We start from the raw sequence: 24,222 nt of genomic DNA, 5'->3' as shown, positions 1-24,222 counted from the left end.
TTTCTGCGCGTACCCATTTTTTTCTCTCGGTTTCGTTACCTCGCTGATCATGCCGTGCGCATTACTGGTCATATCCACAATAAACGCCTGCTCACACGCTGAAACCCAGGGTTGCTTTCCATCTTTCTTTTTCCCTGCCAATGAGCCTACCATCCCTTCCTGCTTTTTCGCTCAAGAAAACATGCGGACGGCACCTTTCGTCTGGGATGACATCTGCAAAGGTTAAGCGACAATGTCGCAGAGCCCTTCTAACTTGACCTTCCCACAGAGACCCGCCGTGGTGGCGTAGTGGCTTTACCGTTACGCCTCGTCCGACGGCGCGGGATCGAATCCCTGCCGCGGCGGCCGCATTTCGATGAGGGCGAAATGCAAAAACGCCCGTGTAGCGTGCATTCGGTGCACGTTAAAGAAACCCAGGCATTCGAAATTATTCGGGAGTGCCCGACTACGGCGTGCCTCGTAATTATACCGCGGTTATGTCACATAATACCCAATAATTCAGTTAACTTTCCCGCAAAGCTTCCCCAGTGGCATTGAAACGTCACAGCCGTCAGCTCGCCGGCCACAGATGTCGCTATACCCTCGCCATCATCGACCTATTTTATGTCCACCGCAGGACTAAGGCATTTCCCAGCGATATCCAATCATGCATGTCTTGTGTGTCATCCAACCACATCCTGTCCCTTCAAATTTCGTTATTTCATCATACGACATACTCAGCCGCCTTCCTCAACCTCCCTTTACTTGGAACCCATTATCTTACGATTACATCGTAGATAGCGCACAGCGCTCTGCACAAGTGAAGCTCACACGACCTAGGTGGCTCGGAGTGTGGGTGTTTATCGCCACTTTACGCCGCATATACATGTATATAAGCATGGAAAAAGAGAAAGAATTGGTTGTTAGCGATAAGATGAAAAGTAAGTGGATCTGTCTGCTTGAGCTTATCCATGAAAAGATAACACAAAGAAGAAAAACAGACTAGGAGTTAGTTCCGACACTTACTCTAAAAGACCTACCGGTTTACGCATTACAGGACGTGCTGAACTCCACTTCTCTCTTTTAATCTCTAGTATTGGAATGATCGCCAGTCCGCCGCTAGAGTCCGTGCAGGAGTACGTTTATCTAGGTCAATTAGTCGCAGGGGACCCTGATCATAAGAAGAAAATTTACGGAAGAATAATGATGGGTTGGAGTGCACACGGTAGGCATTACCAAATCCTGACTGGGGGCTTACCACTGTCGTTGAAAAGCGTACAATCACTGCATTCTACCGGTGCTAACATATGGGGCAGAGACATGGAGGTTAACAAAGAAGCTCGAGAACAAGTTAGAGACCGCTCAAAGAGCGATGGAACAAAATATACTAGGCGTAACGTTAAAGGACAGGAAGAGAGCGATGTGGGTCATAGAGAAAACATGGACATGCAATATTGCGTAAAGCAAAGAATGGAGCTGGGCAATCCATGTTATGCGTAGTGCACATAACCGGCTGACTATCAGAATTACCTAATGGGTGCAAAAGGAAGGGAAGCGCAGTCGAAAACTGCAGAAGGTTAGGGGGGGGGGGGGGGGGGAAGGGGGGGCAGTGATGAAGTTAGAAAATCTGTAGGGGCAAGTTGGAATCAGCTGGCGCAAGACAGAAAGTGATAGAGGCATAAAGGAGAGATGCTTCGACCTGCACCACTAAACCACTAATGCATCGCAGGTGCTAGAGCAAGAGAGGAGTAATTGGAGATCCCTGGGAGAAGTCTTAGTCCGGTAGTAGACATAAAAATGTGGTGATGGTGATGATTATTCTAATTTTAGTCACACCGGCTTGCTCTGTAATTCGTACCACCGTCATCCGGTCACTGAGAGATATATATAAAGAGGAAAGGCAGGAAGGTCAACCAGATATCGGTCTCCGGTTTGCTACCCTACACTGGGGATGGGAGATAGGGGTTATAACGAAGACAGAGAGGAAAACGTTAAAAAAAACACGCACACACGGAGGCACACACACACAAGAGGCGTTCCAGTTAGAGTCGTTCACACAGGCCGGTAGATCGCAAAAAGCGCAATAGTGCTTGCACGGCCTTCTTCTGTGACGGTAGGTCCTTTCGATGGTGTAAAATCCGGTCACTGAATATTTGTATACGGGCGTTCTCTCAAGCCGCCTTCGTGCGTAAGGCTTAAGCCTCATGGTCAACTCCCTCTTACTCTCCTTGTACAGCCCCGCTTCGGAGGTACCAGGACAAGCAGAAACACAACACACTGTTTAATAACAAGCACAACAATATTTTTTTTTTACCAGAGGATTCGCTTGGAAGCAGGCATGTTATGACTGAGACGTTTGCCAGGGTCGTGCGGCAAACAACGATAGGTCGTGACAAAGGCTAGGAATGAGATGTTTGCCCTAGACCCTTGCTTCGTTGTGCACCGTGGTTCGCAGCCTTTTCATGTCCGGCGCTCGCCAGTCTCGCCGATTTCGGTGCCTACTGCTGTGTTATTTTCTCGGTCCAATAGGCAAAGGGCTCCGCGGACACGTGATGACCTGTGACCGGTTCGAAGGAGGGCAGATGCAAAGCAAATAGTTATCTCCATGTAAATAGCACTACGTTAGTGTCTCCAGAACTGCTTTGAAGAGTAGCTTGCTCAATTCTGAGTGTGTGTACACTGAGTGATAAATGTCGCAGCTTGTGGAATGCGAACTAATTCTGCTCTTGCAGACATTTTGTGAGACAGTTGGTGACTTTTCTTTACTTCACATGCCTGGACGTAAAATGAAGCCGTGGAACTCACATAGGTCGCTGATGCATCAGTGACGAAATACGTATATTTCTTCAGTTGTAGGCTTCTATGCAGGAGTGTCGAAAATTCTGCCTGCAGTGAATGAGTAGAAACCTCCAATGAATGAGTAGAAACCATCGCGCAAAGCAAACTCCTTTCGGTGTCCATACTTCTGCTGCAGTAGTCTTTTCGAGCCTACATGCGCTTTGTTGCCAGAGTTCCAGATCGTCCTCTAGCTTCAAGCTGCGCTCCTAGAGGGGGAGGGGGTATTCTGTGAGAGTCTACCTAGTGGACTGTCCATTTCGGCCACTACTGATTGGATGCAGCTGTACGAGAGAGGAGGAGACGAGCGGCCCTAGCCAATCAGCAGCGGCCGAAATGGACAGTCCACTAAGTGGACTCTTGCAGAATACTCCTACTGAGGTACGCAGCTTGCTCCTACTAAACTATAAAATGCCCTCTGTGCTGACGTAACCGCCATGAAAACTCTCTCTGGCCGATCGTTACGTCAGTGCCTAGATTCAAGCGCAGAGGAAACACTCATGAACCAGCGCTGACAAATTTTACTCTCGAAGATATGCATAATCGCTACAATACTCACCATCGCATATATTAAATACACCAATGGTTCCGTCACAACTGCATCATTTGCCATTAGTGTGTAGATTACATCTTTGTGTCTCCGAAATACTTAGCCACCGGACTTCAGCTACAGCCACTGAACTGCCCCCACTGCGGGCAGCTTTTGTTTATATTCAAGACTAAAAAGCTCAAAGGTGGTTCACCTTCACCGACTTATTACAACGCACACAGGACCCTCTCGTCAACGTCATACGCCTGGGTTATTTAACAGAGCCTGCGAACGGCGTCGCGGCATAGTGTTGCAGTAGAGTAGCTGGCTAGTGAAGTATACTTTAGGCCGATCTCTCTGCCGCTCATACCAATAAACTTTTTTTCTCTCTCTTGTGTTGCAGTAGTTGTATGGCCACTGTGGAATAAAAGGCAATGTTCATGCTGACCGCCTTGCCAGAACCGTACATGGCAATTTGACGCACTCTATTGTATTACGATTTTCAAATACAGACTCCGTGACTCTGGTGTCAACTATTGCGTGGCGTTGACAGCGCTATGTGTGGTGCGATACGAACCTTCAGTACGGCCCCATCACAGAATTATTCCATCTTGCGAATTCAAAATTCCGCGAGGCCTGAGTAGACAAGACCAAGCATGCCTTCACCGCGTCAGGGCCAACATGACATACATCACTACTAGCACCAATAGACATCGACGCAAACTTCAGTTATTGGACTCACCGATGTACTCAGTGCCCAGTGTTGCTGAGGACTCGCAGCCTGTTTTACGTGACTGTAGTCGGTATATAACAGAATGGCAATTTCTGAAGGCTCCGTTGCACTTGTACCACGACTCTACGCTAAACCTGCGGGACATTCAACATCTCATTGCAGGATAGCAAACCGGAAACTCGCATCTGGTTAGCCTCTCTGGCCTTCTCTCTCCCTCTCCAGCTTTCTTTAAAGGCATCCTTTCTCTCTTTCTTCAGGGCCCGATCCGGTGGCCGACGTTCTTCCGGGGCTTCCTGCGACTCCGCCTGCCCAGCACTAGGCTTCGCCTTTGCTTCTCCTCAGAGCTTCGTGGTTTACCCGCATTGGTTTCCTTCGGGGCTCGATGATTTCCAGCGATTAGGTCGGAACTCCGTGGATTCCCGCGATTGCTTATCTTTTAAAGCGAAAGCTTTCTTTGTCGGTTGCTGTCTTTCTGAATATAGTTCCCCCACATGACGGCACTCCTCTCTTTGCTGCGCCTACTTAATAGTGAGTGTACTAGTGCAAAGTGAGAACTTCCCTCTTCCTTCTTCTCTTTCAATCTCCTTCCCTCTAACCTACCGGACTCTGGCTGGCTAACCTCCCTGCTTTTCCCCTATGCCTTGCTCTCTCTCTCTCTCTCTCTTTACTTGTGATCATTCCTGCGTCGTCACCTCACTACTGTCATCCCTGATGACTGTTAACAACACTCTTGCGCTTTTGGCCGGTACCGGACCTAGAACAAAGAGCAAACAAACACGGCATATGATACGAATCGAGGAGGGCCCGCGGGAGCAGGTGATGCACGTAAGCGTGGACTTGAGCTCCAACCCAAACGCGCCGTTATGCAGAGGCAAAGAGTAGGTAAGGGCTTGACGAATAAGTGCAACATTGAATAGTATAAGCAGAGGTTCAAATCTGCCGCCACATTCGATGCCTGTTATGCATCGAAGCACATTCACACTGCAAATAAAGCTTACACCTTAGGAATGTAGATTGTCCCCAAACAGTAATCGCCATCTCTCTTGCTTGCGTTTTCTTTCTTGAAAACTGCGCTCCCTATTTTCCTGGTAAGAATGCAATGTCACGCTTATAACGTGCATTGACGTTCGTGACCCAGAAGTACTGGGCGCGCAGCTTTAAAGAAGAAAAGGCAAGCAAGATAGATGGCGAATATTATTTGAGGACAAGATAAACCCAAGTGAGTGGCAACTTTTCTTGTTCCAAGGTGAGGTTAACAGATTCCTCAAAACATATGAGTGCCTCATGAAGGTGAGCTATTCCAAGAAAACAATGTTTTTTAAGAACCAAAATAGTTATCTCGGTTATGGTTAGGGGAATATTTAAAAAAAATGTTGACTCGTTATGAAAAAGATAAAAAACAACTTAAACACACAGCCATGACGCAGTGCTCCGGCGCAGCCTATCGTCCCAATGAAGCCTCGTGGAGGCTTGGCAGGCGAAGGAGGGATCAAGAACGTGCTTTGGGTCAGCGTGAGCATGCGAAAGAACTGTCAGCGTATGTGAATTCTATACTATCCATCGTAAGAGGCGCTCCACAGCTCCGACGGTTCGTTTCTTCTTGCGTAGCCGTTTCGTGATCAGCAACTCAGGCTCAGTCATGCGTTTGCACACGTACGCGCTTGCGTTTCTTGGTTTCAGTAACAGCACCTGCAACATTTATAAGAAAGATGGTTGTCGAAGCCTGGGAATAAGTACATCAATGAAACAACCAGTCAGGAAGAGCAATGCAAACAAAGCTTGGCGAACAATAGTGTGAGACGGTCAGATCCGAGGAGAGTGTCTTGCAATCTTAAGAACGAGCGACACGTGAAAAGTTCGATCAGCATTACTTCAAGGTGAGTTCTCAGGTTTGCTGGGGACAGAGCGGTGAACCATAACTGCCACTAAGCTCACGCGCTCTCCCAGTTAGACAAACGTAATGCCAGCCACGTCTGTTCCGACCGCATACGCGCACGACACTGGTGCTACAGTGGTACGACAGGTGTCCATAGGGACATACGGCCATTCGCGAGATTCCAAAGAGAGACATGATAACGGCGACTGCATGCAGATTTAAATGTTCGGAGCCACAGCACGTGACTAAATTGTCTTGTCCTGAAAGCGCGTGTTAAGAACATTACCCGGCTTCCGTAACACAATCTGATTTGCTTGCCTGCAGTGAGGCCGTGTACATTTGTTAACATCTTTATAGAGCACGATGCCTTCCTGCTAAAGGATTTACACTTGGTAAAAGACCACCATAGCTTTTATACTATATTCGCCAAGCCAATTTTAACCTATACTGACAACAACATAAAATGTAATAGTGCGCGTATAGTGCCTCTCGTATAGTGCATTTATTTTTCATTGGCCTCGCCCTAATCAATTAGTTCACGGATACGTTAAATAGCGGGCGTGTAAATGCGCCGAAGAGACAGGGATGAAATCAAGGACAAGACGCACGTAGCGCATAGTTTCAACTGATTTATGTGAACCCCTGTCGTCATGTATATATGCGCTCGCAAATGCGACATTTGCGCATTCACTCATGATGTGTCCAAAAGCACATTTGTGAGCGTACAGTATATATGACGACAGGGGTTCAAATAAATCAGTTGAAGGCATGCGCTAGCTGTGTCTTGTCCTTACTTTCGTCCTAGTATCTTAGGCGTATTCACACGTCTGCCATACTGAACCAACTCGCCTGACTAGCTGGGTTGAGGAACATTAAATGACCCCTGAATTGAAGCTCGGTCTTCCGCCTGAATTACCATGGTGTGAAGAAAGTCTGCTGTTGCGTCGGTGGCTGTGTGCAGCTTTCACTCATATTATCCATATTATTATTATTCATATAATTCATATTTTTCATATTCATATTTAACATTTATTATTAGTTATTCATCTTTTTCTTACTGGTATGACTCACAACAGTACTTGCGGTATGCGCGGCTTTGAGACAATCGCACACCTTCTGTGTGTCCGTTCAGTTTTTAGTACGGAGTGGCAAATGATGTGTACTGTGCCAGAGATGCTGCACGGACGGCCTCTCAAAGAAAAGGTGCTAGGACCGTCCCCAAAACGGACGTTTGCGCTAAAAGCAACTTTTTAACCGTGGTTGGCCACCTTCGCAAAATAATGTGTCCAGCATCAGGATTGGCTGAAGTGTTCTCTTACGAAACATTCTGGCGTAAGAACGTTTTGTGAATACAAACCCTGGTTTGGAGTCCCGCAGCCCTGGCGGGCTGCGGGACTCCAAAACAGAGGCTCTATAACGTAAAACTATTCCAATGTGTTTCTATTCCAATCTCGTCACGTCAAATTTGCGTAACCGCCGACGCAAGCATCGGGCGGTGACCCGAAGGGTTGTCTAAACTGACCGATCAATCGCTCTCCTCGTTTAAAGGAAGTCAGTTTCGTTTGCTTTAAAAAAAAGTAACATTGCCTATACATTAAGCGGCTTGTCTTATCTAATTGGCTGACAAGAAGTGAGGAGCACGCTCAAGCGGAGAGGGACTCGATAGGGCTGAGCCAGTGCACTGAAAATCGATAACCGAATGAAGAGGGTAGTGCCAGCGTCTGCGATTGGTCCGCTTTCCCCTACTTAGCTTGCGGTGGCTGATCGAAAATCGCGGCGGCACGCAACGGAAGCTTAAAAATGACGCTGAAATGGATCCTCAGCCAAGAAGAGTTGGCAGAGCGAGGTCTTAAACGTGCCGAAAGTGCTCGAAAACGCTAGACGGCCACGTAACCGCTTTTATTGTACGCAAATGAACCCATGCTCTCAGGCAGGTTCGAGTAGCCAGTGCCTGAGCGGTCGGCGGCAGCCATCTTTTATTCCCTTCGGAACGGAGCAACCTGCGGCTACTCAGAGAAAAATTCAGTTTTGTTCGGCATATTAATGCATCTTTAACGCGTACACGTTACTTTGACACGTTGAGTTTTCGCGGTTTTGTGACTCGCGTGACAGGCAGGTGAAGTGGGTGCAGTACGAAAACTTTTGACCAATAGCCGAGGGCTAACGGCGAAAAGACGTCGAATCGGAAATAACTATTTTTCTTATGTTCAGTCGAATCATGCATAATCAGTGTGTTCCCGTCATGTCAGATGGGGAGCTATCGCCGTTTTCGTGACGTCGCGTGACAGACAGGCAAAGTGTGGTGGTCCAAAATGTTTTCGACCAATCGCGGAGGGCTGAATATAGAATTGCAATAGAAAAGTTTGGCATAGCTTTACGTTATAGCGCCCCAGGCTATGTGTTTAATGTGTGCTGCGTCATATATTCGTGTGTGTACATTGAGACATGCAGACTGTAAAATAGACTCTGAGAGTTGTAGCTCATTCAACCGTTCTTATGTGGACATCTTTCATCATTCCTTTACTTATCTCAGCTATCACATCACTTTTCATTCCCTTTGACCCCTTTTCCACAGCCCAGGGTAGACAGCCTGTAGCTACATAATCTTGCTGTCTTTGCATTTGTCTTTCCTCCCCCTCTAGCTCTCTCTCCTTCTTGCTTTCTCTTCAGGTTCCTTTTTCCTTTTGCCCCGAGCACGGTGACAAGCCTGAGTTTTGCTTGGGTAACCTTCCTGCCATTCCCCTTTTCATCTACTCCCCCTCATCTACTCCATCTCTCTCTCTCTATCTATCTATCTCTTTGCTGCTTTAACTTGACTAACCCTGGGAGTGTTAGCCAGCGCCACCACTCCAGGACTTGGCTGCGGATGTGGAACTTCCTTTCTGCCACAGGTACGTGTCACGTCTACGTGAACCTTTTGGGGGAAAGCAACTGGTCAATAAACCCACACACGGTACCTGAAGGCATCGAAGCTGCAAGGTTTAGTTCCAGTAGTAAAACATAAATACCCCAGAAAGTGGATGGGGAAACAGCGCCGCGGAAGCGTAATTGGCAAGAGCATCGCACGTGTAATGCGAAGACGTGGGCTCGTATCCGACCTGCGGCCAGTTGTCTTTAAATGCGTAAGCATATCTATGCCTACCCAACGAGGAAACCAGTCCGTCCGTCCATTCGTCACGTAAGGCGAGATCGCTTTCAAGATAGGGCCCGCGCGTCTCGCTTCAATGCGAACTAAGTGCCGATAGCACAGCGCGCACGCAGACGGCGAACTCTGTCCGCATTACAGATCGCTTTCCAGGCAGGGTTCGCGCGGCCGCGCCATACGCAGCCGCCTAAGCGGCGAGAACACAGCGCACAGCCGCCGCCCGAGTACAGTTGATCATGGCTGATTATGATTCGACACGGATCGATATGACACTAAAGAGCGATAACGGCTTATAATGATCGGAACGTCATCGGCGCACCTCGCGTAGCCACCTACAGTAGTTAGCTTGCGCCATCAATTCACCTTGTGTCGCATTCCGCAGCAGTCCTTGCCCTTTCAGCGCTGTCGTTTATACCGTTCGGATCAAGTTTCATAACATCGATAATGATACCGGGCTGCGTGAAGATGAGAAAGTGGCATAATGCTAACGCATACTTAGATAACTCCCAGAGAAGTTCCTGCGTGAATTTTTTTCATCTACTTTCATTTCCATTTATTTATCATTTATTTATTTCGATTAAAAGCTTCAAATAATGTCGCCTATGCTGTCCTATATATATATATATATATATATATATATATATATATATATATATATATATATATATATATATATATATATATATATATATATATATATATTATAATACCGAGACCGATCGAGTTGTCCAGCGCTGTTTATTCCACAAAAGGCAACGCCCCCAGCTCACGCGCGAAGGAGTCGAAGAACAGGGAAGATGATGATGGCTATGTACAAATGAAAACGACGAAGTACGTTAATAGTGCTTACACTAACTTCCCCCCGTCATGGAAGCGGCCAGCCTGGCCGCAGATTAGAGATTATCTAAACGGGGAGTGAAGGGCTTCATCCGCGAGACGTGAACAATTTCGGCATTCCGGCGGCGCCGGTCAGTGACGGAGTGTACTGGGCGAACGAGATAGTTCACTGCAGATGTTTGCTGCACAACGGTGTATGGGCCAATGTAACGTGGAAGGAACTTCTCACAGAGGCCTGGAGTGCGGACTGGAGTCCAAAGCAGGACTTGGTCTCCAGGGTGAAAACGTAGGTCACGGCGTTTGTTGTCGCAGTAACGCTTGCGCTCAGCTTGGGTAGCTTCTGTGCTTTGCCGGGCGATTTGACGGCAATGTGCAACTCGGGCAGCAAAATCTTCTGGAAGCGACGCGTTAGGCGAAGAAGGTGCGAAAAATAGTTCTCTGTCGAATATGGTGGAAGGAGATCGTCCATACACAAGGAAGAAAGGGCTGTAGCCGGTAGTCCGTTGAATAGCAGTATTATATGCGAATGTCACAAAAGGAAGAATTTTATCCCAGTCAGTGTGGTCAGGACGGATGTACATGGAAATCATGTCAGACAGCGTACGGTGGAAGCGCTCAGTAAGGCCATTGGTTTGCGGATGATAAGTAGAAGTAGATTTGTGGACGGTATTAGTGGCTCGAAGAACTTCCTCGAGAACTTGTGAAATGAACGCCTTGCCACGGTCACTGAGAAGAACGCGAGGAGCCCCGTGGCGCAAGACGATGGCGCGCAAGAAAAAGTCGGCGACCTCAGAAGTGGTGCCGGATCGCAGAGGGGCAGTCTCGGCATATCTTGTTAAATGGTCGACCGAAGTGACAATCCAACGGTGACCGGAGGGTGTCAACGGCAAGGGACCATATAAATCAATGCCAACAAATTCAAAAGGTGCGTCCGGGCAAGGGAGAGGTTGTAGTAAACCGGCAGGAGGGGATGTCGAGCGTTTGCGGTGCTGACATGACGCACAAGAGGCAATGTATTTGGCCACCGTTGAGGATAGGCCAGGCCAGAAGCAGCGGGTCTTTATGCGGTCGTAAGTCTTGTGGAAGCCTAAGTGGCCAGCCGATACATCGTCGTGAAGAGCCTCTAATACCCGCAAACGAAGGCAGCGAGGTAGAACTGGGACCCACCGGTGACCTGTTGGGTGGTAAACGTAGCGGTGTAGCACGCCACCTTGAAGGCGGAATTGTCGAAGTTGGCGTCGCAAGCGGCTGTTGGGTGGTTCGGCGAACCCACTAAGGCGATCCATTAGAGCTCGACAGTAGGAGTCGGCCCGCTGAAGTGAGACGAAATCAGAACGTGATGAAAGCGTAACTTGGTCCAGGGGCGTTATCGAGAGTTGGTGAGAGGCAGGCGTAGCATCGGAACGACGTGGTTGGGAAGACGACGGCGCGTTACCTGGAGAGAGTGAGAGCGGGCAGCGAGACAATGCGTCTGCATCATGATGGCGTTTTCCAGACTTGTACGTTATAGTGAAGTCATATTCCTGCAAGCGGAGTATCCAGCGTCCTAAGCGTCCTGACATGTTTTTCATTGATGACAGCCAACACAGAGCATGGTGGTCGGTGACGATGGTAAAGTGGCGACCGTAAAGGTATGGGCGAAATTTCTGAATCGACCAAACGATAGCCAGGCACTCTTGCTCTGTAATGGTGTAGTTCCGCTCAGCTGGAGAAAGTGTTCGGCTGGCATATGCTATGACTTGCTCTTTAGATGCTGTATTACGTTGCAGAAGTACTGCGCCAATACCTTGTGCGCTTGCGTCAGTATGGAGTATGGTGGGGGCACGATTATCGAAGTGGCGAAGCACTGGTCCGGAAGTAAGATGCCGCTTCAGAGCTTGAAAAGCCGACTCGCAGTCGCTAGTCCACGTGAAAGAGGCACCGGTAACCAGTAGCTTGTGTAGAGGAGCTGCTATTGCTGCGAAGTTGCGTATAAACCTACGAAAATATGACGCCAAGCCGAGGAAACTACGTAGATCTTTCTGTTGCTGGGGGCGAGGAAACTGAAGAACGGCACTAATCTTTTCGGGGTCAGGCTGGATGCCATCTTTTGAAACGACGTGACCCAATACTTTTATTGTTTTGCTTGCAAATTTGCATTTTTTTGTATTGATCTGGAGACCAGCATTCGCAAGGCACTTGAGAACTTCGTCTAATCGATGAAGATGTTGGCTGAAGTCAGACGAAAAGATGACAATATCATCCAGATAACAGAGGCATGTCTTCCATTTTAGACCACGAAGTACGTTGTCTATCATGCGCTCAAATGTGGCAGGAGCATTACAAAGGCCAAAAGGCATCACGTTAAATTCATAAAGGCCATCCGGTGTAGCGAATGCGGTTTTTTCTTTGTCAGTCTCGTTCATCGGAATTTGCCAATATCCTGATCGAAGATCAAGGCTGGAGAAATACTCCGCCCCTTGTAGTGTGTCCAAAGCGTCGTCAATTCGAGGTATTGGATATACGTCTTTGCGTGTGATCTTACTGAGCGCTCGATAATCCACGCAAAAGCGAACTGAGCCATCTTTTTTCTTTACCAGGACCACGGGAGACGCCCATGGGCTAGATGAAGGTCGGATTATCTTCCGCGCAAGCATGTCAGCGACCTGTTGTTCAATGACCTTTCGTTCGGACGGCGATACACGATAGGGGCGTCGTCGTATTATAGCGGAACCATCGGTTTCGATGCGGTGTGTAGCCGCAGGAGTTTGGCTCAACACAGGGGAACAGCTATCGAAACAGGCTTTGTGTTTTGCCAAGACCACCATTAAAGCTTCGGACTGCGCGGCTGTTAGGTCAGAACTAAGAACGGCCGGAGGAGGGAAAGAATCATCCAAACCTGAGGGGCGACTAGGGCGTCTCCGTCGGCGATCTGACTGGATGTTACGGCTACAACGTCTTCGTGACCAGGACGCAGGACGTAGTCTGCAGCGATGGCCAAGTTCACGCATGAAAGTGAAGAGTCCGCAACAGGTTCAAGCTCTGTATCCGTGATGTGGACAACTTCCTCTCTACATGAAATGACGGCTGAAGCAGAATGTAGGAAGTCCCAACCAAGTATAAGTTCATGGATACACGTTGGAAGGATGATAAACTCGATGTGGTGGCGTATGCCGTCGATGAGAACACGAGCAGTACACTGTCCGTCAGGGTGAATGAATGCATTATTAGCACCACGCAAAATAGGTCCAAGATAAGGCGTTTTTACTTTACGGAGCCGGGAACACAGATCACTCCGAAGAACAGAAACGGCGGCACCGGTATCGATGAGAGCTGACGCGGGAACACCTTCGACAGTCACAGAAAGCATGTTGGCCGGGCGAACAGGAGGAATTTTCGAAGACCGATAAGAAGCAGTTTCCCCTCCAAAAACTGCAACAGTTAGTTTTCCGAGTGCTGGTCGACAAAATGGGAAGTGGGACGAAGCGGTGATGTAGAGCGCCGGTAAGGGGATGGAGAACGACGTCTGGCCGAACGGGAACTATGAGGCAGATTGGGAGCAGCTGGTGGAGACGGAGAGCGCTGTTGAGGGAACGAGTGCGGTCCGGTATAGTAGTCGTCTGATCGGCGAGTGCGGTCTCTTTCGTGCTCAGCATAGCCTCGCCTTTCATCCTGCTGGCGCCGGCGGCAGAAGCGAGATATATGGCCGCGTATGCCACAGTAAAAACAAACCGGACGAGGTGCACGCCACTGAGGGTACAATGGCGCAGCAAGTGCTCTGGTTCCCATCGAAGCCAAATGGTCATAGGAAACGCCAGCAGGCACGGAAGTCACGGTAGGGGTGGGTAGCGAAACAACATCCGCGTAGGTAGGTGTGGAGCGCGCTACCGGAGCAAGATGCGTCGTGGGTGTAGTCATCGCTGTCAACTCCTGCTTTACGACCTCGCGCAAGTCGAAGGCGGGGGTTGGGGCGCAGGCAGCAGGTGGACGCCTGAGGTCTTGTAGTTGAAGCTCTTCGCGGATGATGGTGCGGATAAGAGCACGTAGATCTGGAGAATGAGGAACCTGAGGATCGCTGCTGTCATGTGGAAGACGAATAGACTGCAGCTCGTCGAGGCGTTGACATGTTGAAGTGATGTCTTGGACAGAAGCCGGATTTTGCACGATTAAGGCGTTGAACGCGACAGGCCCAATGCCTTTTAAGATGTGGCGAACGCGTTCGGCTTCCGTCATGCTAGGATTCGCACGGCGGCACAGAGCCAAGACATCCTCTATGTATGAGGTGTAAGACTCTTGGGGAAGTTGGCGGCGCGTTCCCAGCTTCTGTTTGGCGACTTCTGCACGGCCAGACGAGGAAGCGAAGATTTGCCGCAGCTTCGAGGTAAACGTGGACCAATCCGCGATGTCGGATTCGTGGTTGAAATACCACGTCTTCGCAACACCGGTCAAGTAGAAGGCGACATGCCTCAATTTCTGGATGTCGTTCCACTTGTTGCAAGAACTCACGCGGTCGTAGTGGTCGAGCCAATCGTCTACGTCATCACCGCGGAGTCCCGAAAAGACAGGGGGATCGCGCTGAGGGCTCGTCACAGTCCAAGAGGGCGCCGCAGGTGGGGCCGTCTGTGCGGTAGGGTTTGAGGCGCCGGAAGGGCCGGGGTTGGAAGTGTCCATTGTTGTAGGGGTAGCTGGGTGCAGGCGGCGACCGGAACGGAGCTCCAGGGAGGACGGGAACGCGAGAGGACGTCGGGATCTTGACGTACCTCCACCACTTTATAATACCGAGACCGATCGAGTTGTCCAGCGCTGTTTATTCCACAAAAGGCAACGCCCCCAGCTCACGCGCGAAGGAGTCGAAGAACAGGGAAGATGATGATGGCTATGTACAAATGAAAACGACGAAGTACGTTAATAGTGCTTACAATATATATATATATATATATATAATTTTGTGTAACGCACCTTACGTGTGAAGCTGATCTTGGTGTTATTTGTAGATATGGCCTCTTCCACGCACCGCTGGTACCAGAAGCTCATCCGCCGCTCCAGAAGATATACTTCCTTTTTCATGCGACGCCGGCCAAATGCCTCAACGTGCCGCTCAAAGCGCTGCGTGAAGTACTCGTAGAGGAGCGTGTCTACCGAGTTCAGAGCCCGTAGCTCGGCCGCCAGCTCTGCGCTCGGCGAACGCCGCAAGTCGCTCTGCGAGAACACGTGGAGGAGTAGCGGAGAACGTTTAAGCAAAGTGCGCAAGGGGGTGAATGACAATATTATTTTGTCCGCATGGCAGCCCATAATCATCGTAGGTACGGACTACGCGGTCGCAGTCATTTCTGACGCTGAGTTGCTCAAGCGGTATCCATCTTCGAACAACACTCTGCAGTGCTCTGATCCGCCGTCGTATAGGCGAGGCCTGCGCATCCGCAACCTACGATAGCGGTACTCAGTGATTACTGGGATGATTACAGGTCATTTTGCGATCATGTGAATGGAGAAACTCAGACACCCTGACAGGCCGAATTCTGTTTAGCAGAAACACCTCAGAAAGAAGCAAACCGACCTGCCCCTAGCGTCGTCACCTGTCAGCTGCTTTATATTTACCAGGAATTGGAAAAAAATATCGTTCTAGGTAATCGCAGTTTTCCTTTTTTTTTCACAGGGGAGCCATAGCTCTTCACTAGCTTGGATATGTTCAAACTTGTCGCTGCCGTCAGAGCCTTAGAAATACGTTCTATACACATCATCATCATCATCATCATGCTTTATGTCTAGTGCAGGACGCTGGCCTTTCCCAGCGATCTCCATATACGTCTGTCTTGTACTAGCTGATTCCAAGTTACGCCTGCAAATTTGTTAAAACTTGCGAAATGTGTGTGGGGGGTGGGGTGGGGCGGTGTGTGTGTGTGTGTGTGTGTGTGTGTGTGTGTGTGTGTGTGTGTGTGTGTGTGTGTGTGTGTGTGTGTGTGTGTGTGTGTGTGTGTGTGTGTGTGTGTGTGTGTGTGTGTGTGTGTGTGTGTGTGTGTGTGTGTGTGTGTGTGTGTGTGTGTGTGTGTGTGTGTGTGTGTGTGTGTGTGTGTGTGTGTGTGTGTGTGTGTGTGTGTGTGTGTGTGTGTGTGTGTGTGTGTGTGTGTGTGTGTGTGTGTGTGTGTGTGTGTGTGTGTGTGTGTGTGTGTGTGTGTGTGTGTGTGTGTGTGTGTGTGTGTGTGTGTGTGTGTGTGTGTGTGTGTGTGTGTGTGTGTGTGTGTGTGTGTGTGTGTGTGTGTGTGTGTGTGTGTGTGTGTGTGTGTGTGTGTGTGTGTGTGTGTGTGTGTGTGTGTGTGTGTGTGTGTGTGTGTGTGTGTGTGTGTGTGTGTGTGTGTGTGTGTGTGTGTGTGTGTGTGTGTGTGTGTGTGTGTGTGTGTGTGTGTGTGTGTGTGTGTGTGTGTGTGTGTGTGTGTGTGTGTGTGTGTGTGTGTGTGTGTGTGTGTGTGTGTGTGTGTGTGTGTGTGTGTGTGTGTGTGTGTGTGTGTGTGTGTGTGTGTGTGTGTGTGTGTGTGTGTGTGTGTGTGTGTGTGTGTGTGTGTGTGTGTGTGTGTGTGTGTGTGTGTGTGTGTGTGTGTGTGTGTGTGTGTGTGTGTGTGTGTGTGTGTGTGTGTGTGTGTGTGTGTGTGTGTGTGTGTGTGTGTGTGTGTGTGTGTGTGTGTGTGTGTGTGTGTGTGTGTGTGTGTGTGTGTGTGTGTGTGTGTGTGTGTGTGTGTGTGTGTGTGTGTGTGTGTGTGTGTGTGTGTGTGTGTGTGTGTGTGTGTGTGTGTGTGTGTGTGTGTGTGTGTGTGTGTGTGTGTGTGTGTGTGTGTGTGTGTGTGTGTGTGTGTGTGTGTGTGTGTGTGTGTGTGTGTGTGTGTGTGTGTGTGTGTGTGTGTGTGTGTGTGTGTGTGTGTGTGTGTGTGTGTGTGTGTGTGTGTGTGTGTGTGTGTGTGTGTGTGTGTGTGTGTGTGTGTGTGTGTGTGTGTGTGTGTGTGTGTGTGTGTGTGTGTGTGTGTGTGTGTGTGTGTGTGTGTGTGTGTGTGTGTGTGTGTGTGTGTGTGTGTGTGCGCGCGCGCGTGCGCGCAGACGATTTAATACAGCATCAAGATACTGACCTGTCGCGCGTTGAGCTTGAACACGATGACATCGTTCACATCCCAGCAAAGCAAGTGACGCAGAAGAACTAGGGACTCGTTCATACGCTCAGCCACCATCACCAAGTCGAACACGGCGTCCACTCGCTCGATGAAGTGTCTCACAGCGCTGTCGTTCTGCGATTGCTCGATATCGAAGCCCAGGTCGTAGCTCATTTGGTTCAAGCCCAGGCTACCTCCGCTCCGACCAGGTAGGGTACGAAATATCTTCTTGACCAATGAGGCGTTTTTGGTGGCATCCTGCAGCTCCTCCAGTCTGACGTTATACGTTTTCTGTCATTGCAAAGATAAAGGTAACGGTTCAGTGGACGTTTGGGCACCCTTGAGAAATGAGCTCAAGGCTATATAGTGAGGCCGACGGGTCACGCTAAAACAATCTGCTAAGAAAATGGCTATTGTCAAGTGCCCAACGGCACAAAAACTCATATTAAGAGGTAGTTTGTCTACTCTCTTCAACAATATTCCACTTAAAATGAAGCTGCGAAATGTGCTTTGGCGCTAGAGAAATAGAACGTGCTGGTGCATTATGCTCGGGTCTAGGAAAACGGCGCTATGACGCGGATTGCCTTTTTTTTCAATCAATCAATCAATTTATTATTGGACATTACAATTACAAAGAAAATGTAATACAGAAGGAGGTCCCAAAGTAAAAACTGTCAGGGGGACCTCCTGTGACAACATGAATAAAATATATAATATAGGATTAGCAACGAGGGTAAGAACAGCGTGAAAATACGATCAACATATTAGAAGTAATTAATGAAACATATGGTAGTTGAAGATTACACAAATATTAGCAAGAATAATTCTATATTGAAATACACATGAAGGCACGATCACTACAGTAATTGAATAGGAGTATAATGATTATGAACAACAGTGCACAATCCAACAATGCAACAAAACTAATTTATAAACGGCTGACGACGGCCTTAACGATGGAATGCTCGTAGAAGGCGTCAACAAGGTTTCTTCGTGTGTTCTCTAAAAACGTTGCTGAAGAACCGACAAATACGACTCTCTGCTCATCGCCACCGCGACAGGGACAGGTTTCTCCCCGTGTCCGCAAAAGCCCGTGCTGCACGCGGTTATGTGAAGGGTTCCCCTGTTTCATTGCTCGCATCGCCGGATCAAAACTCACGGATCAAAATTCGAGTTCTCGGAGATGTTGCACAGATGTGGACCACATTTTCACAGCAACTCTTACCGTGCGTTTCAGTGGACACTGAGAACAGTCCAGGATGCGCTGTACGTATTCGTTGTTGGACTAATTTGTTCATGCTGCACAATAAAGATCAACGAGCGCGAATTTCAGGACAAGGACCAGGTTAGAAACGAGTAGAAAGCGCAACGTTCACTTCCAGTTTAAAAAACAGTTGAAAGCGAGCCATGTCATGTGACTCATATGTCAACCCGTTTCTTTACCATTGCCGCTCTCAGATAATTCTTTATAATTGCCTAATTGACCGAGCGTCGCACCATTTTGTCAGAACTAGAAGGCACCAGAAGATGGATATGTTCTAAAACACGCTATAGCCATATGTATTAATAAGTGCATCTTGCGTCAGGTGATCCATTTTACGGCCTTCAATGATCAACGCCCTCACTTATACATAAGATCCGGCATGTCGCCTGATATCTGGCAAAACCGCGCCTCCCCTTCTGATTGAAAATTTATCCACCGGTAAATTTAACGACGAACAAAAGGATCCGCGCAAGGGATAAGAACCGCGGCACTGTAAGTTGTCGAGCAGCAGAGAAAAAAGGTTTCACGACACTGTCACTATTCTGTCGCTCGGCAACTCACTGCTCAGTTAACTTACTGTCACTCGCGCAAGGCCTTCCACGCGCGGGAAATCTTACCGTTGGGTAAAATTAAAGAGGCAAGAATGCTTTTCACGGGGGGCCATGTGCTGCTCACCTCGAGGTCGTAGAACGAATAGAGCGACTCGAAAAGCGACGCAGGTTCTCGCACGATAGTCACGAAGACGGGGTCCGGCTTAAGCAGGGCCCGCGCCTCGACCTCCTCGAATCGCGTATGGTGCACCAGCATGTCGAAGGGGGGCGTGCCCTGCGCCATACTTCTGTTGAGAAAGTCCGGGTGGCCCAGGTAGACGCCGGACGGAGGCAGCGCGAACGTCAGCCCGTGCCGTTCCCCGTAGCGAACAAGCAAATTCTGCACCGTTGAGCTGGCGCACTTGTGCGTCTTCAGGAAGAACACGGTGTGCCTCGGCGTGCAGGACGATGGCAGGCGCCCGTGGAAAAACTGCAGCTTCGCCCACCAAGACCTGCCGAATAGTATTCACGCTTACAGTTGGAGATGTTGGCTGGCGCCTTCGTTTTATTTTGTTGTCTACGCATAACTCTACATTACCACTGTATATAACTAGTAGAAGCACACAAACTTATGTGTGTGAGTTTAGATTACTTGTAACAAGCTACTGAAGACTTCAATAGGCGAAATTCGAATGATTAAATAATAATATGCACGAAACTAAAGTAATGTTCAATAGCCTGACAAGATAATAACAATGAAGAAGTACGTTTACCTAGACCAATTGGTCACAGGGGGCGCATATCATGACAGGAAAATCTCAAGACGAACAGAAATGGGTTGGAGAGCATGGTGGCAGGCATCCCCAACTCATGTTCAGCAGCTTACCAATCGCCTTAAAAAGAAAACTATGTATTCATTTTATGTCCATGCTTCTCGCCAAACCGGCTTCGTCGTTCCATTGACGACGTTCGTTTTTTTGTCATCCCGTCGTCGTCATTGCGTTGTCGTCATACCATCATGATCATGGCCGATCTTGGCGAGCGAGTGCCATAGCAAGGTGGGCCGATCCCGGATACATTGTATCTCGGATATAGCCGAAACAATAGAGACCTCAGAATGACCACTACAGATTGTAAATAAAAGCGTCCACAGCCAAATGGTATGTTGGTACATTGCTTGAACGGTAATGGCATAAACGTGGACGGTCACCGTGAAATGGGTTCAGTCGGAATTATTTTCCTCTCAGTGTCAACTAGAGTATCGACTACCCCGGTTTGCTTTCTAATCTACACCGCTGTCTTCGTGTCTTCTAAAGTTACGCCTAAGATTTTTTGCTCCATAGCTCGTTGCGCGGTTCCCAACTTTCCTAAAGCTTCTTTTTTTGTTAACCTCCAAATTTCTGCAATTATTGTACAATTATTGTATTTTTGTTTCAATGATAGCAGTAATCGACCGGTCACGTTTTTGCAATGGCTGCATTTGTCGTGAGAGAAAAATCAATTTCTTTATTCCTATGTGCTTGGAAATTTGCGGCCTGCAATTGACAGCACATTTTTTTTTTCATTTTCGCGGCGTCAACATCTGAAATGTCTGAAACGCACACCAGTTTGTGCAGCTGGGTTATCGCTTTAACTCCTTGACCACGGTACGAGAGGGCAAAATGCCTATAGGAGCGTCACCTTCCAGTGGCGCTGAAAGCAGTTCTCTTTAACTTGGTTGGCCTCAAGAGGAGGAACCAGGCCGCAATCAGTACAGATGCAACAAGCGCACGGCGGCGGCGCTGCACAGCCATTAAGCGATCCGGAACCTGCAAGCATTATAACCACGAGATGTATTAGTATGTTCGCACTTACGGTACTGCGTAGTCACGACCCTGCTGCTACATGATCTTCCAACTTCCAATACCTTTTTTTTACGACGTTTGCTCTAGACTTTTTCATGAGTCTATAGCATGCGTGGTGTATGTAAATAAACGGCCGTCCTCAATATGCAGCCCCATTTCTGACGCCAAGGCAGTCACGGAAACATTGAGACGTGTCAGCGTCCAACGGTGTGTCGGTATGGGCGAAGAATGGCAAGCTTGATAGAGGGAGTGGATATGGCCGAGCTTGGATAACGCAATAATCATAGTGTGAAAGGGAAAGAGAAAAAAATATGCAGATCCAACGCAAATTTTGTAATCTGTGTGAAGCGGTTAATGAAATATTATAAATCTTCCTATTTCATTACTGCGTCTTTGGCATAAAGGATCGCAGCAAAGAGTTGTCGTACTCCAGATAACGAGTCTTCGATAGATGGTGCGAAGCCTCGCATTTCTTTTCCTTCTTTCTTCTTTTTTGCAATTACCTCTCTCCTTTCGTGCATAATAAGAACGTTATGGTTGTCTTGGTCTTACCCCCGTATTCACAAATTCGCTTGAATCAGCACCCGTACAAAAAAAATATTAGGTTGATATATGTTACTTGATGAATTCTCTGAACGCCCAATTACTACTCGTTGATCATAAAATCAAACACAGCAGTTCTACCATAGTTCTACCAGCATTTACCAGCCAAGGCCGGTAACTTCACTGACACCTCGGCTGCAAAGACTAGGGAAGAAAAGCAGTCACCACTGTGCAAATATGCCAGTCGATAGCAGCATTCAGAGTTCCAACAAACAACGATGAATATGGTAACGGAGTAGCATGTGACTTGTTGCCAGAAGTTCTTTGCAATGTTAGATTCACCTGCGGCCAGCAACACTGTTCCTCTTGCCCTTGCACACCATTTCGACCAATGTGGTCACTGATCCGCTGACTCCGGTGATTAATGATGGCTGCGGCAGATTTGAGGAGTAAAGAATAGCTGGGATGCGCAAAAGCGCTCACCTGCACAACTTGGGATAACTTCATGTCTACTTCATAGCAGAGCTGGAAGGAACGACTTTGGCATCTTGTTGGTAGAAGCACTGCCGCAGGGGCTGCCACTGCCCAAGCCGGAAAAGCATTTCAGTACCTGATAGTCTATCAGTTCTGAAATCCTTGTAAAAAACAAACTTCTGCACAGCCTATGCACTGTGGGAGATGATATTATGCAAAGATTTTGCAGGTAGCTGGCTATCAAGCATCGCTCGAGTTTCTAAAAAGCGCTACCACATGGACCAGCATATTTGTGTAAGGTGAGCAATTGTATATGTGACGAAAATGTTTGTGTGATGACATAAGCAAGGTAACGACGTTGACGACAGCATGACGGTGATGGTGATGGCATGATAGCTGGTTTATTAAGGCGATCTAAAGCCTTAGATGGCTCACGGGACAAAAAATCCGATGCCTGGCGTTACGCCGTCCGACGTTATGGCAAAAAAAAAATTCATAGGGAGTCAAACCCTCGACATTTGGTGGGAGCCGAACCCACATTTGGTGTTAGTTAGGCCAAGTTAGGCCATTAATTTCTTTATAAAGAAAAGTGTGAAGCCGAGGCGGAGAAGCGTCATCACGACCTGTGATGTTAAGACAAGGTAATTAAGGTACTGTTAATTAATATATAGTTAATTAAGGCACTTGAACCCACGACCTTTAGTAGGACCCGAACCTAGTCGGAGATATGGGCGAATCAGCAATATCTCCAAGTTGGATTCCAGTTGCCATCGTGAAGGACAAGAGTCGAACCCACGACTTTTGGTGTTAACTAAGGCGGCGTTAATTAAGGTAGAGTTAATTAAGGCAACCGAATCCATGACCTTCAGTGGGACAAAACAAGTAACAGCAAGTAACAATGCATTAGAATGAAAATGTCAAGTAACGTAATGAATGTCTCGTGAGCGGGCAGGCTAAAGTGACTCCACTTCGTGTACTTCGGCGAATAAAAGTTGAGACCGAGACCTATTCTCAAGGTGCGTCTCAAAGCGTCTGTTAGCTAGCGTTTCAAAGCGCAAGCTGCCATTACCGAAGGATGAGGGAAACTGGCGGATTCTCAGTTTTGCATGCGCATTGGCAGCAGTGAGCCCACAACTCTACGAAACCACCACTCCCGTTTGAATTTGCTTCCGTGGTTGGTTACATACAAGCCAAGCCAATTTGCTTGACTTGTAATTGATGTCTTGTATATTTAACAGGTTGTCTACCAAGTTGACATTTCTAAACTCCCTGAGTTTTTAAGGTTTTCCCTGAGTGCCATCGAAAATCCGATTTTTCGGGCTTCCTAGGGGCCGCGAAAACGTTCGAAAAATCGGGCAGACCGAAAAGATTAATGCATGTCTTTTACTGTCCTTGAGGCCTCGAATCGCCACAAGCACGTCCGAAAAAGCTCTGATGGCCCACCAGTACACATATTAGGCATATCGGTGCTCGTACTGTGACAGGAAATGGCGGGTGCACGCGTGTATATGGAAGGAATAGATAATGTTTCCCGTGACAATTGCCTCTTACCACGCTTGTTATGCTTCACTGCAATAATTTTGCGTATGCTTCACCGCGTAACATTACTGTATTAAGGAGAAGCTGACTTTCAAAAACCAGCATTATGCAACGCGTTGTGCCTTCCGAGCTTCGAAGCCAATCGCGAGGACCACAAAGGCGGAGTCGGCGCCATTGCTTACAGCGGTGGTGGCTACGGCTGGCAGTGGATCTGCGAGCGAGAGCGCCGGTTCGAGGCGGCGACATAATCAATATGGCGACGGTGGTGGGTTTGATTAATGCCGTTTCTGACGGGGGGTCACGGCAAAATGTCCGGAAAATCGGACGGCGAAGGGTTCTTGCATCCGTAATTTTCAAACGTTCTTATACATAGGCTCTATGGGATACGTGGTGGTGCCGCGAAGCCGTCCGAATTATCAAGCGCCCGGAAAGTCGATCGTTGACTGTATACACTGGCAACTCCTCCAGCGGACGACACAGCGTCAAAGACGATTTGTTACGATTCCTCTCTGTTACTTGAGCAAGCATTACCGCGACTTTCGTTCTCTTTCAATGAAATAACAGCAAATTTTTTCTAGTAGAAGCACAAATTCCCTGAGTTTTCCCTGAGTATTTCCACACTATTCAATATCCCTGAGAATTCCCGGTTTTCCCGGTTGCTAGACACGCTGAATATAACCAAAGAACAAACAAAGAAGCCGATAACAAGTTGGGGACCACGCAAAGGGCGATGAAACTAGAAATGTGAGGCGTATGCGTTAAGAGACAGGAAAAGAGCGGTGTGGATCAGGGAGCAAACGGGGATAGCCCCACGTGCGTTACGCGCAGCACCGCACGTAACGCATAACGGTACGAGCGGGTGGACAGTAAAGCACGTTATGCGTTACGTGCAGTGCTCCACTGGAGCTTTGGAAAGTGATGCATCGGGCAAACTTGGCGCTGCGTTAACGACCGAATGAGAGAGCCCGCGAATAAATCA

General features: G+C 48.3%; 1 protein-coding gene across 1 annotated transcript; it reads right to left on the bottom strand.

Moving 5' to 3' along the window:
* Positions 1 to 5,436: 5,436 nt before the first annotated feature.
* On the bottom strand, positions 5,437 to 21,613 carry LOC126541961 (galactosylceramide sulfotransferase-like). The gene is made up of 5 exons (XM_055077034.1): positions 21,573 to 21,613; positions 18,989 to 19,355; positions 17,029 to 17,340; positions 14,873 to 15,112; positions 5,437 to 5,765 (listed from the first exon to the last, which is right to left on the bottom strand). The coding sequence occupies exons 1-5, from the start codon at positions 21,611 to 21,613 to the stop codon at positions 5,625 to 5,627; spliced, it is 1,101 nt and encodes a 366-aa protein (XP_054933009.1). The 3' UTR covers positions 5,437 to 5,624.
* Between the last annotated feature and the right edge of the window lie 2,609 nt (positions 21,614 to 24,222).

Source organism: Dermacentor andersoni, chromosome 2, assembly GCF_023375885.2.
Source record: "Dermacentor andersoni chromosome 2, qqDerAnde1_hic_scaffold, whole genome shotgun sequence".
NCBI classification, from domain to species: Eukaryota; Metazoa; Arthropoda; class Arachnida; order Ixodida; family Ixodidae; genus Dermacentor; species Dermacentor andersoni.
Note: the sequence above shows the minus strand (reverse complement) of the source record. Positions and strands in the feature narration are given on the sequence as shown.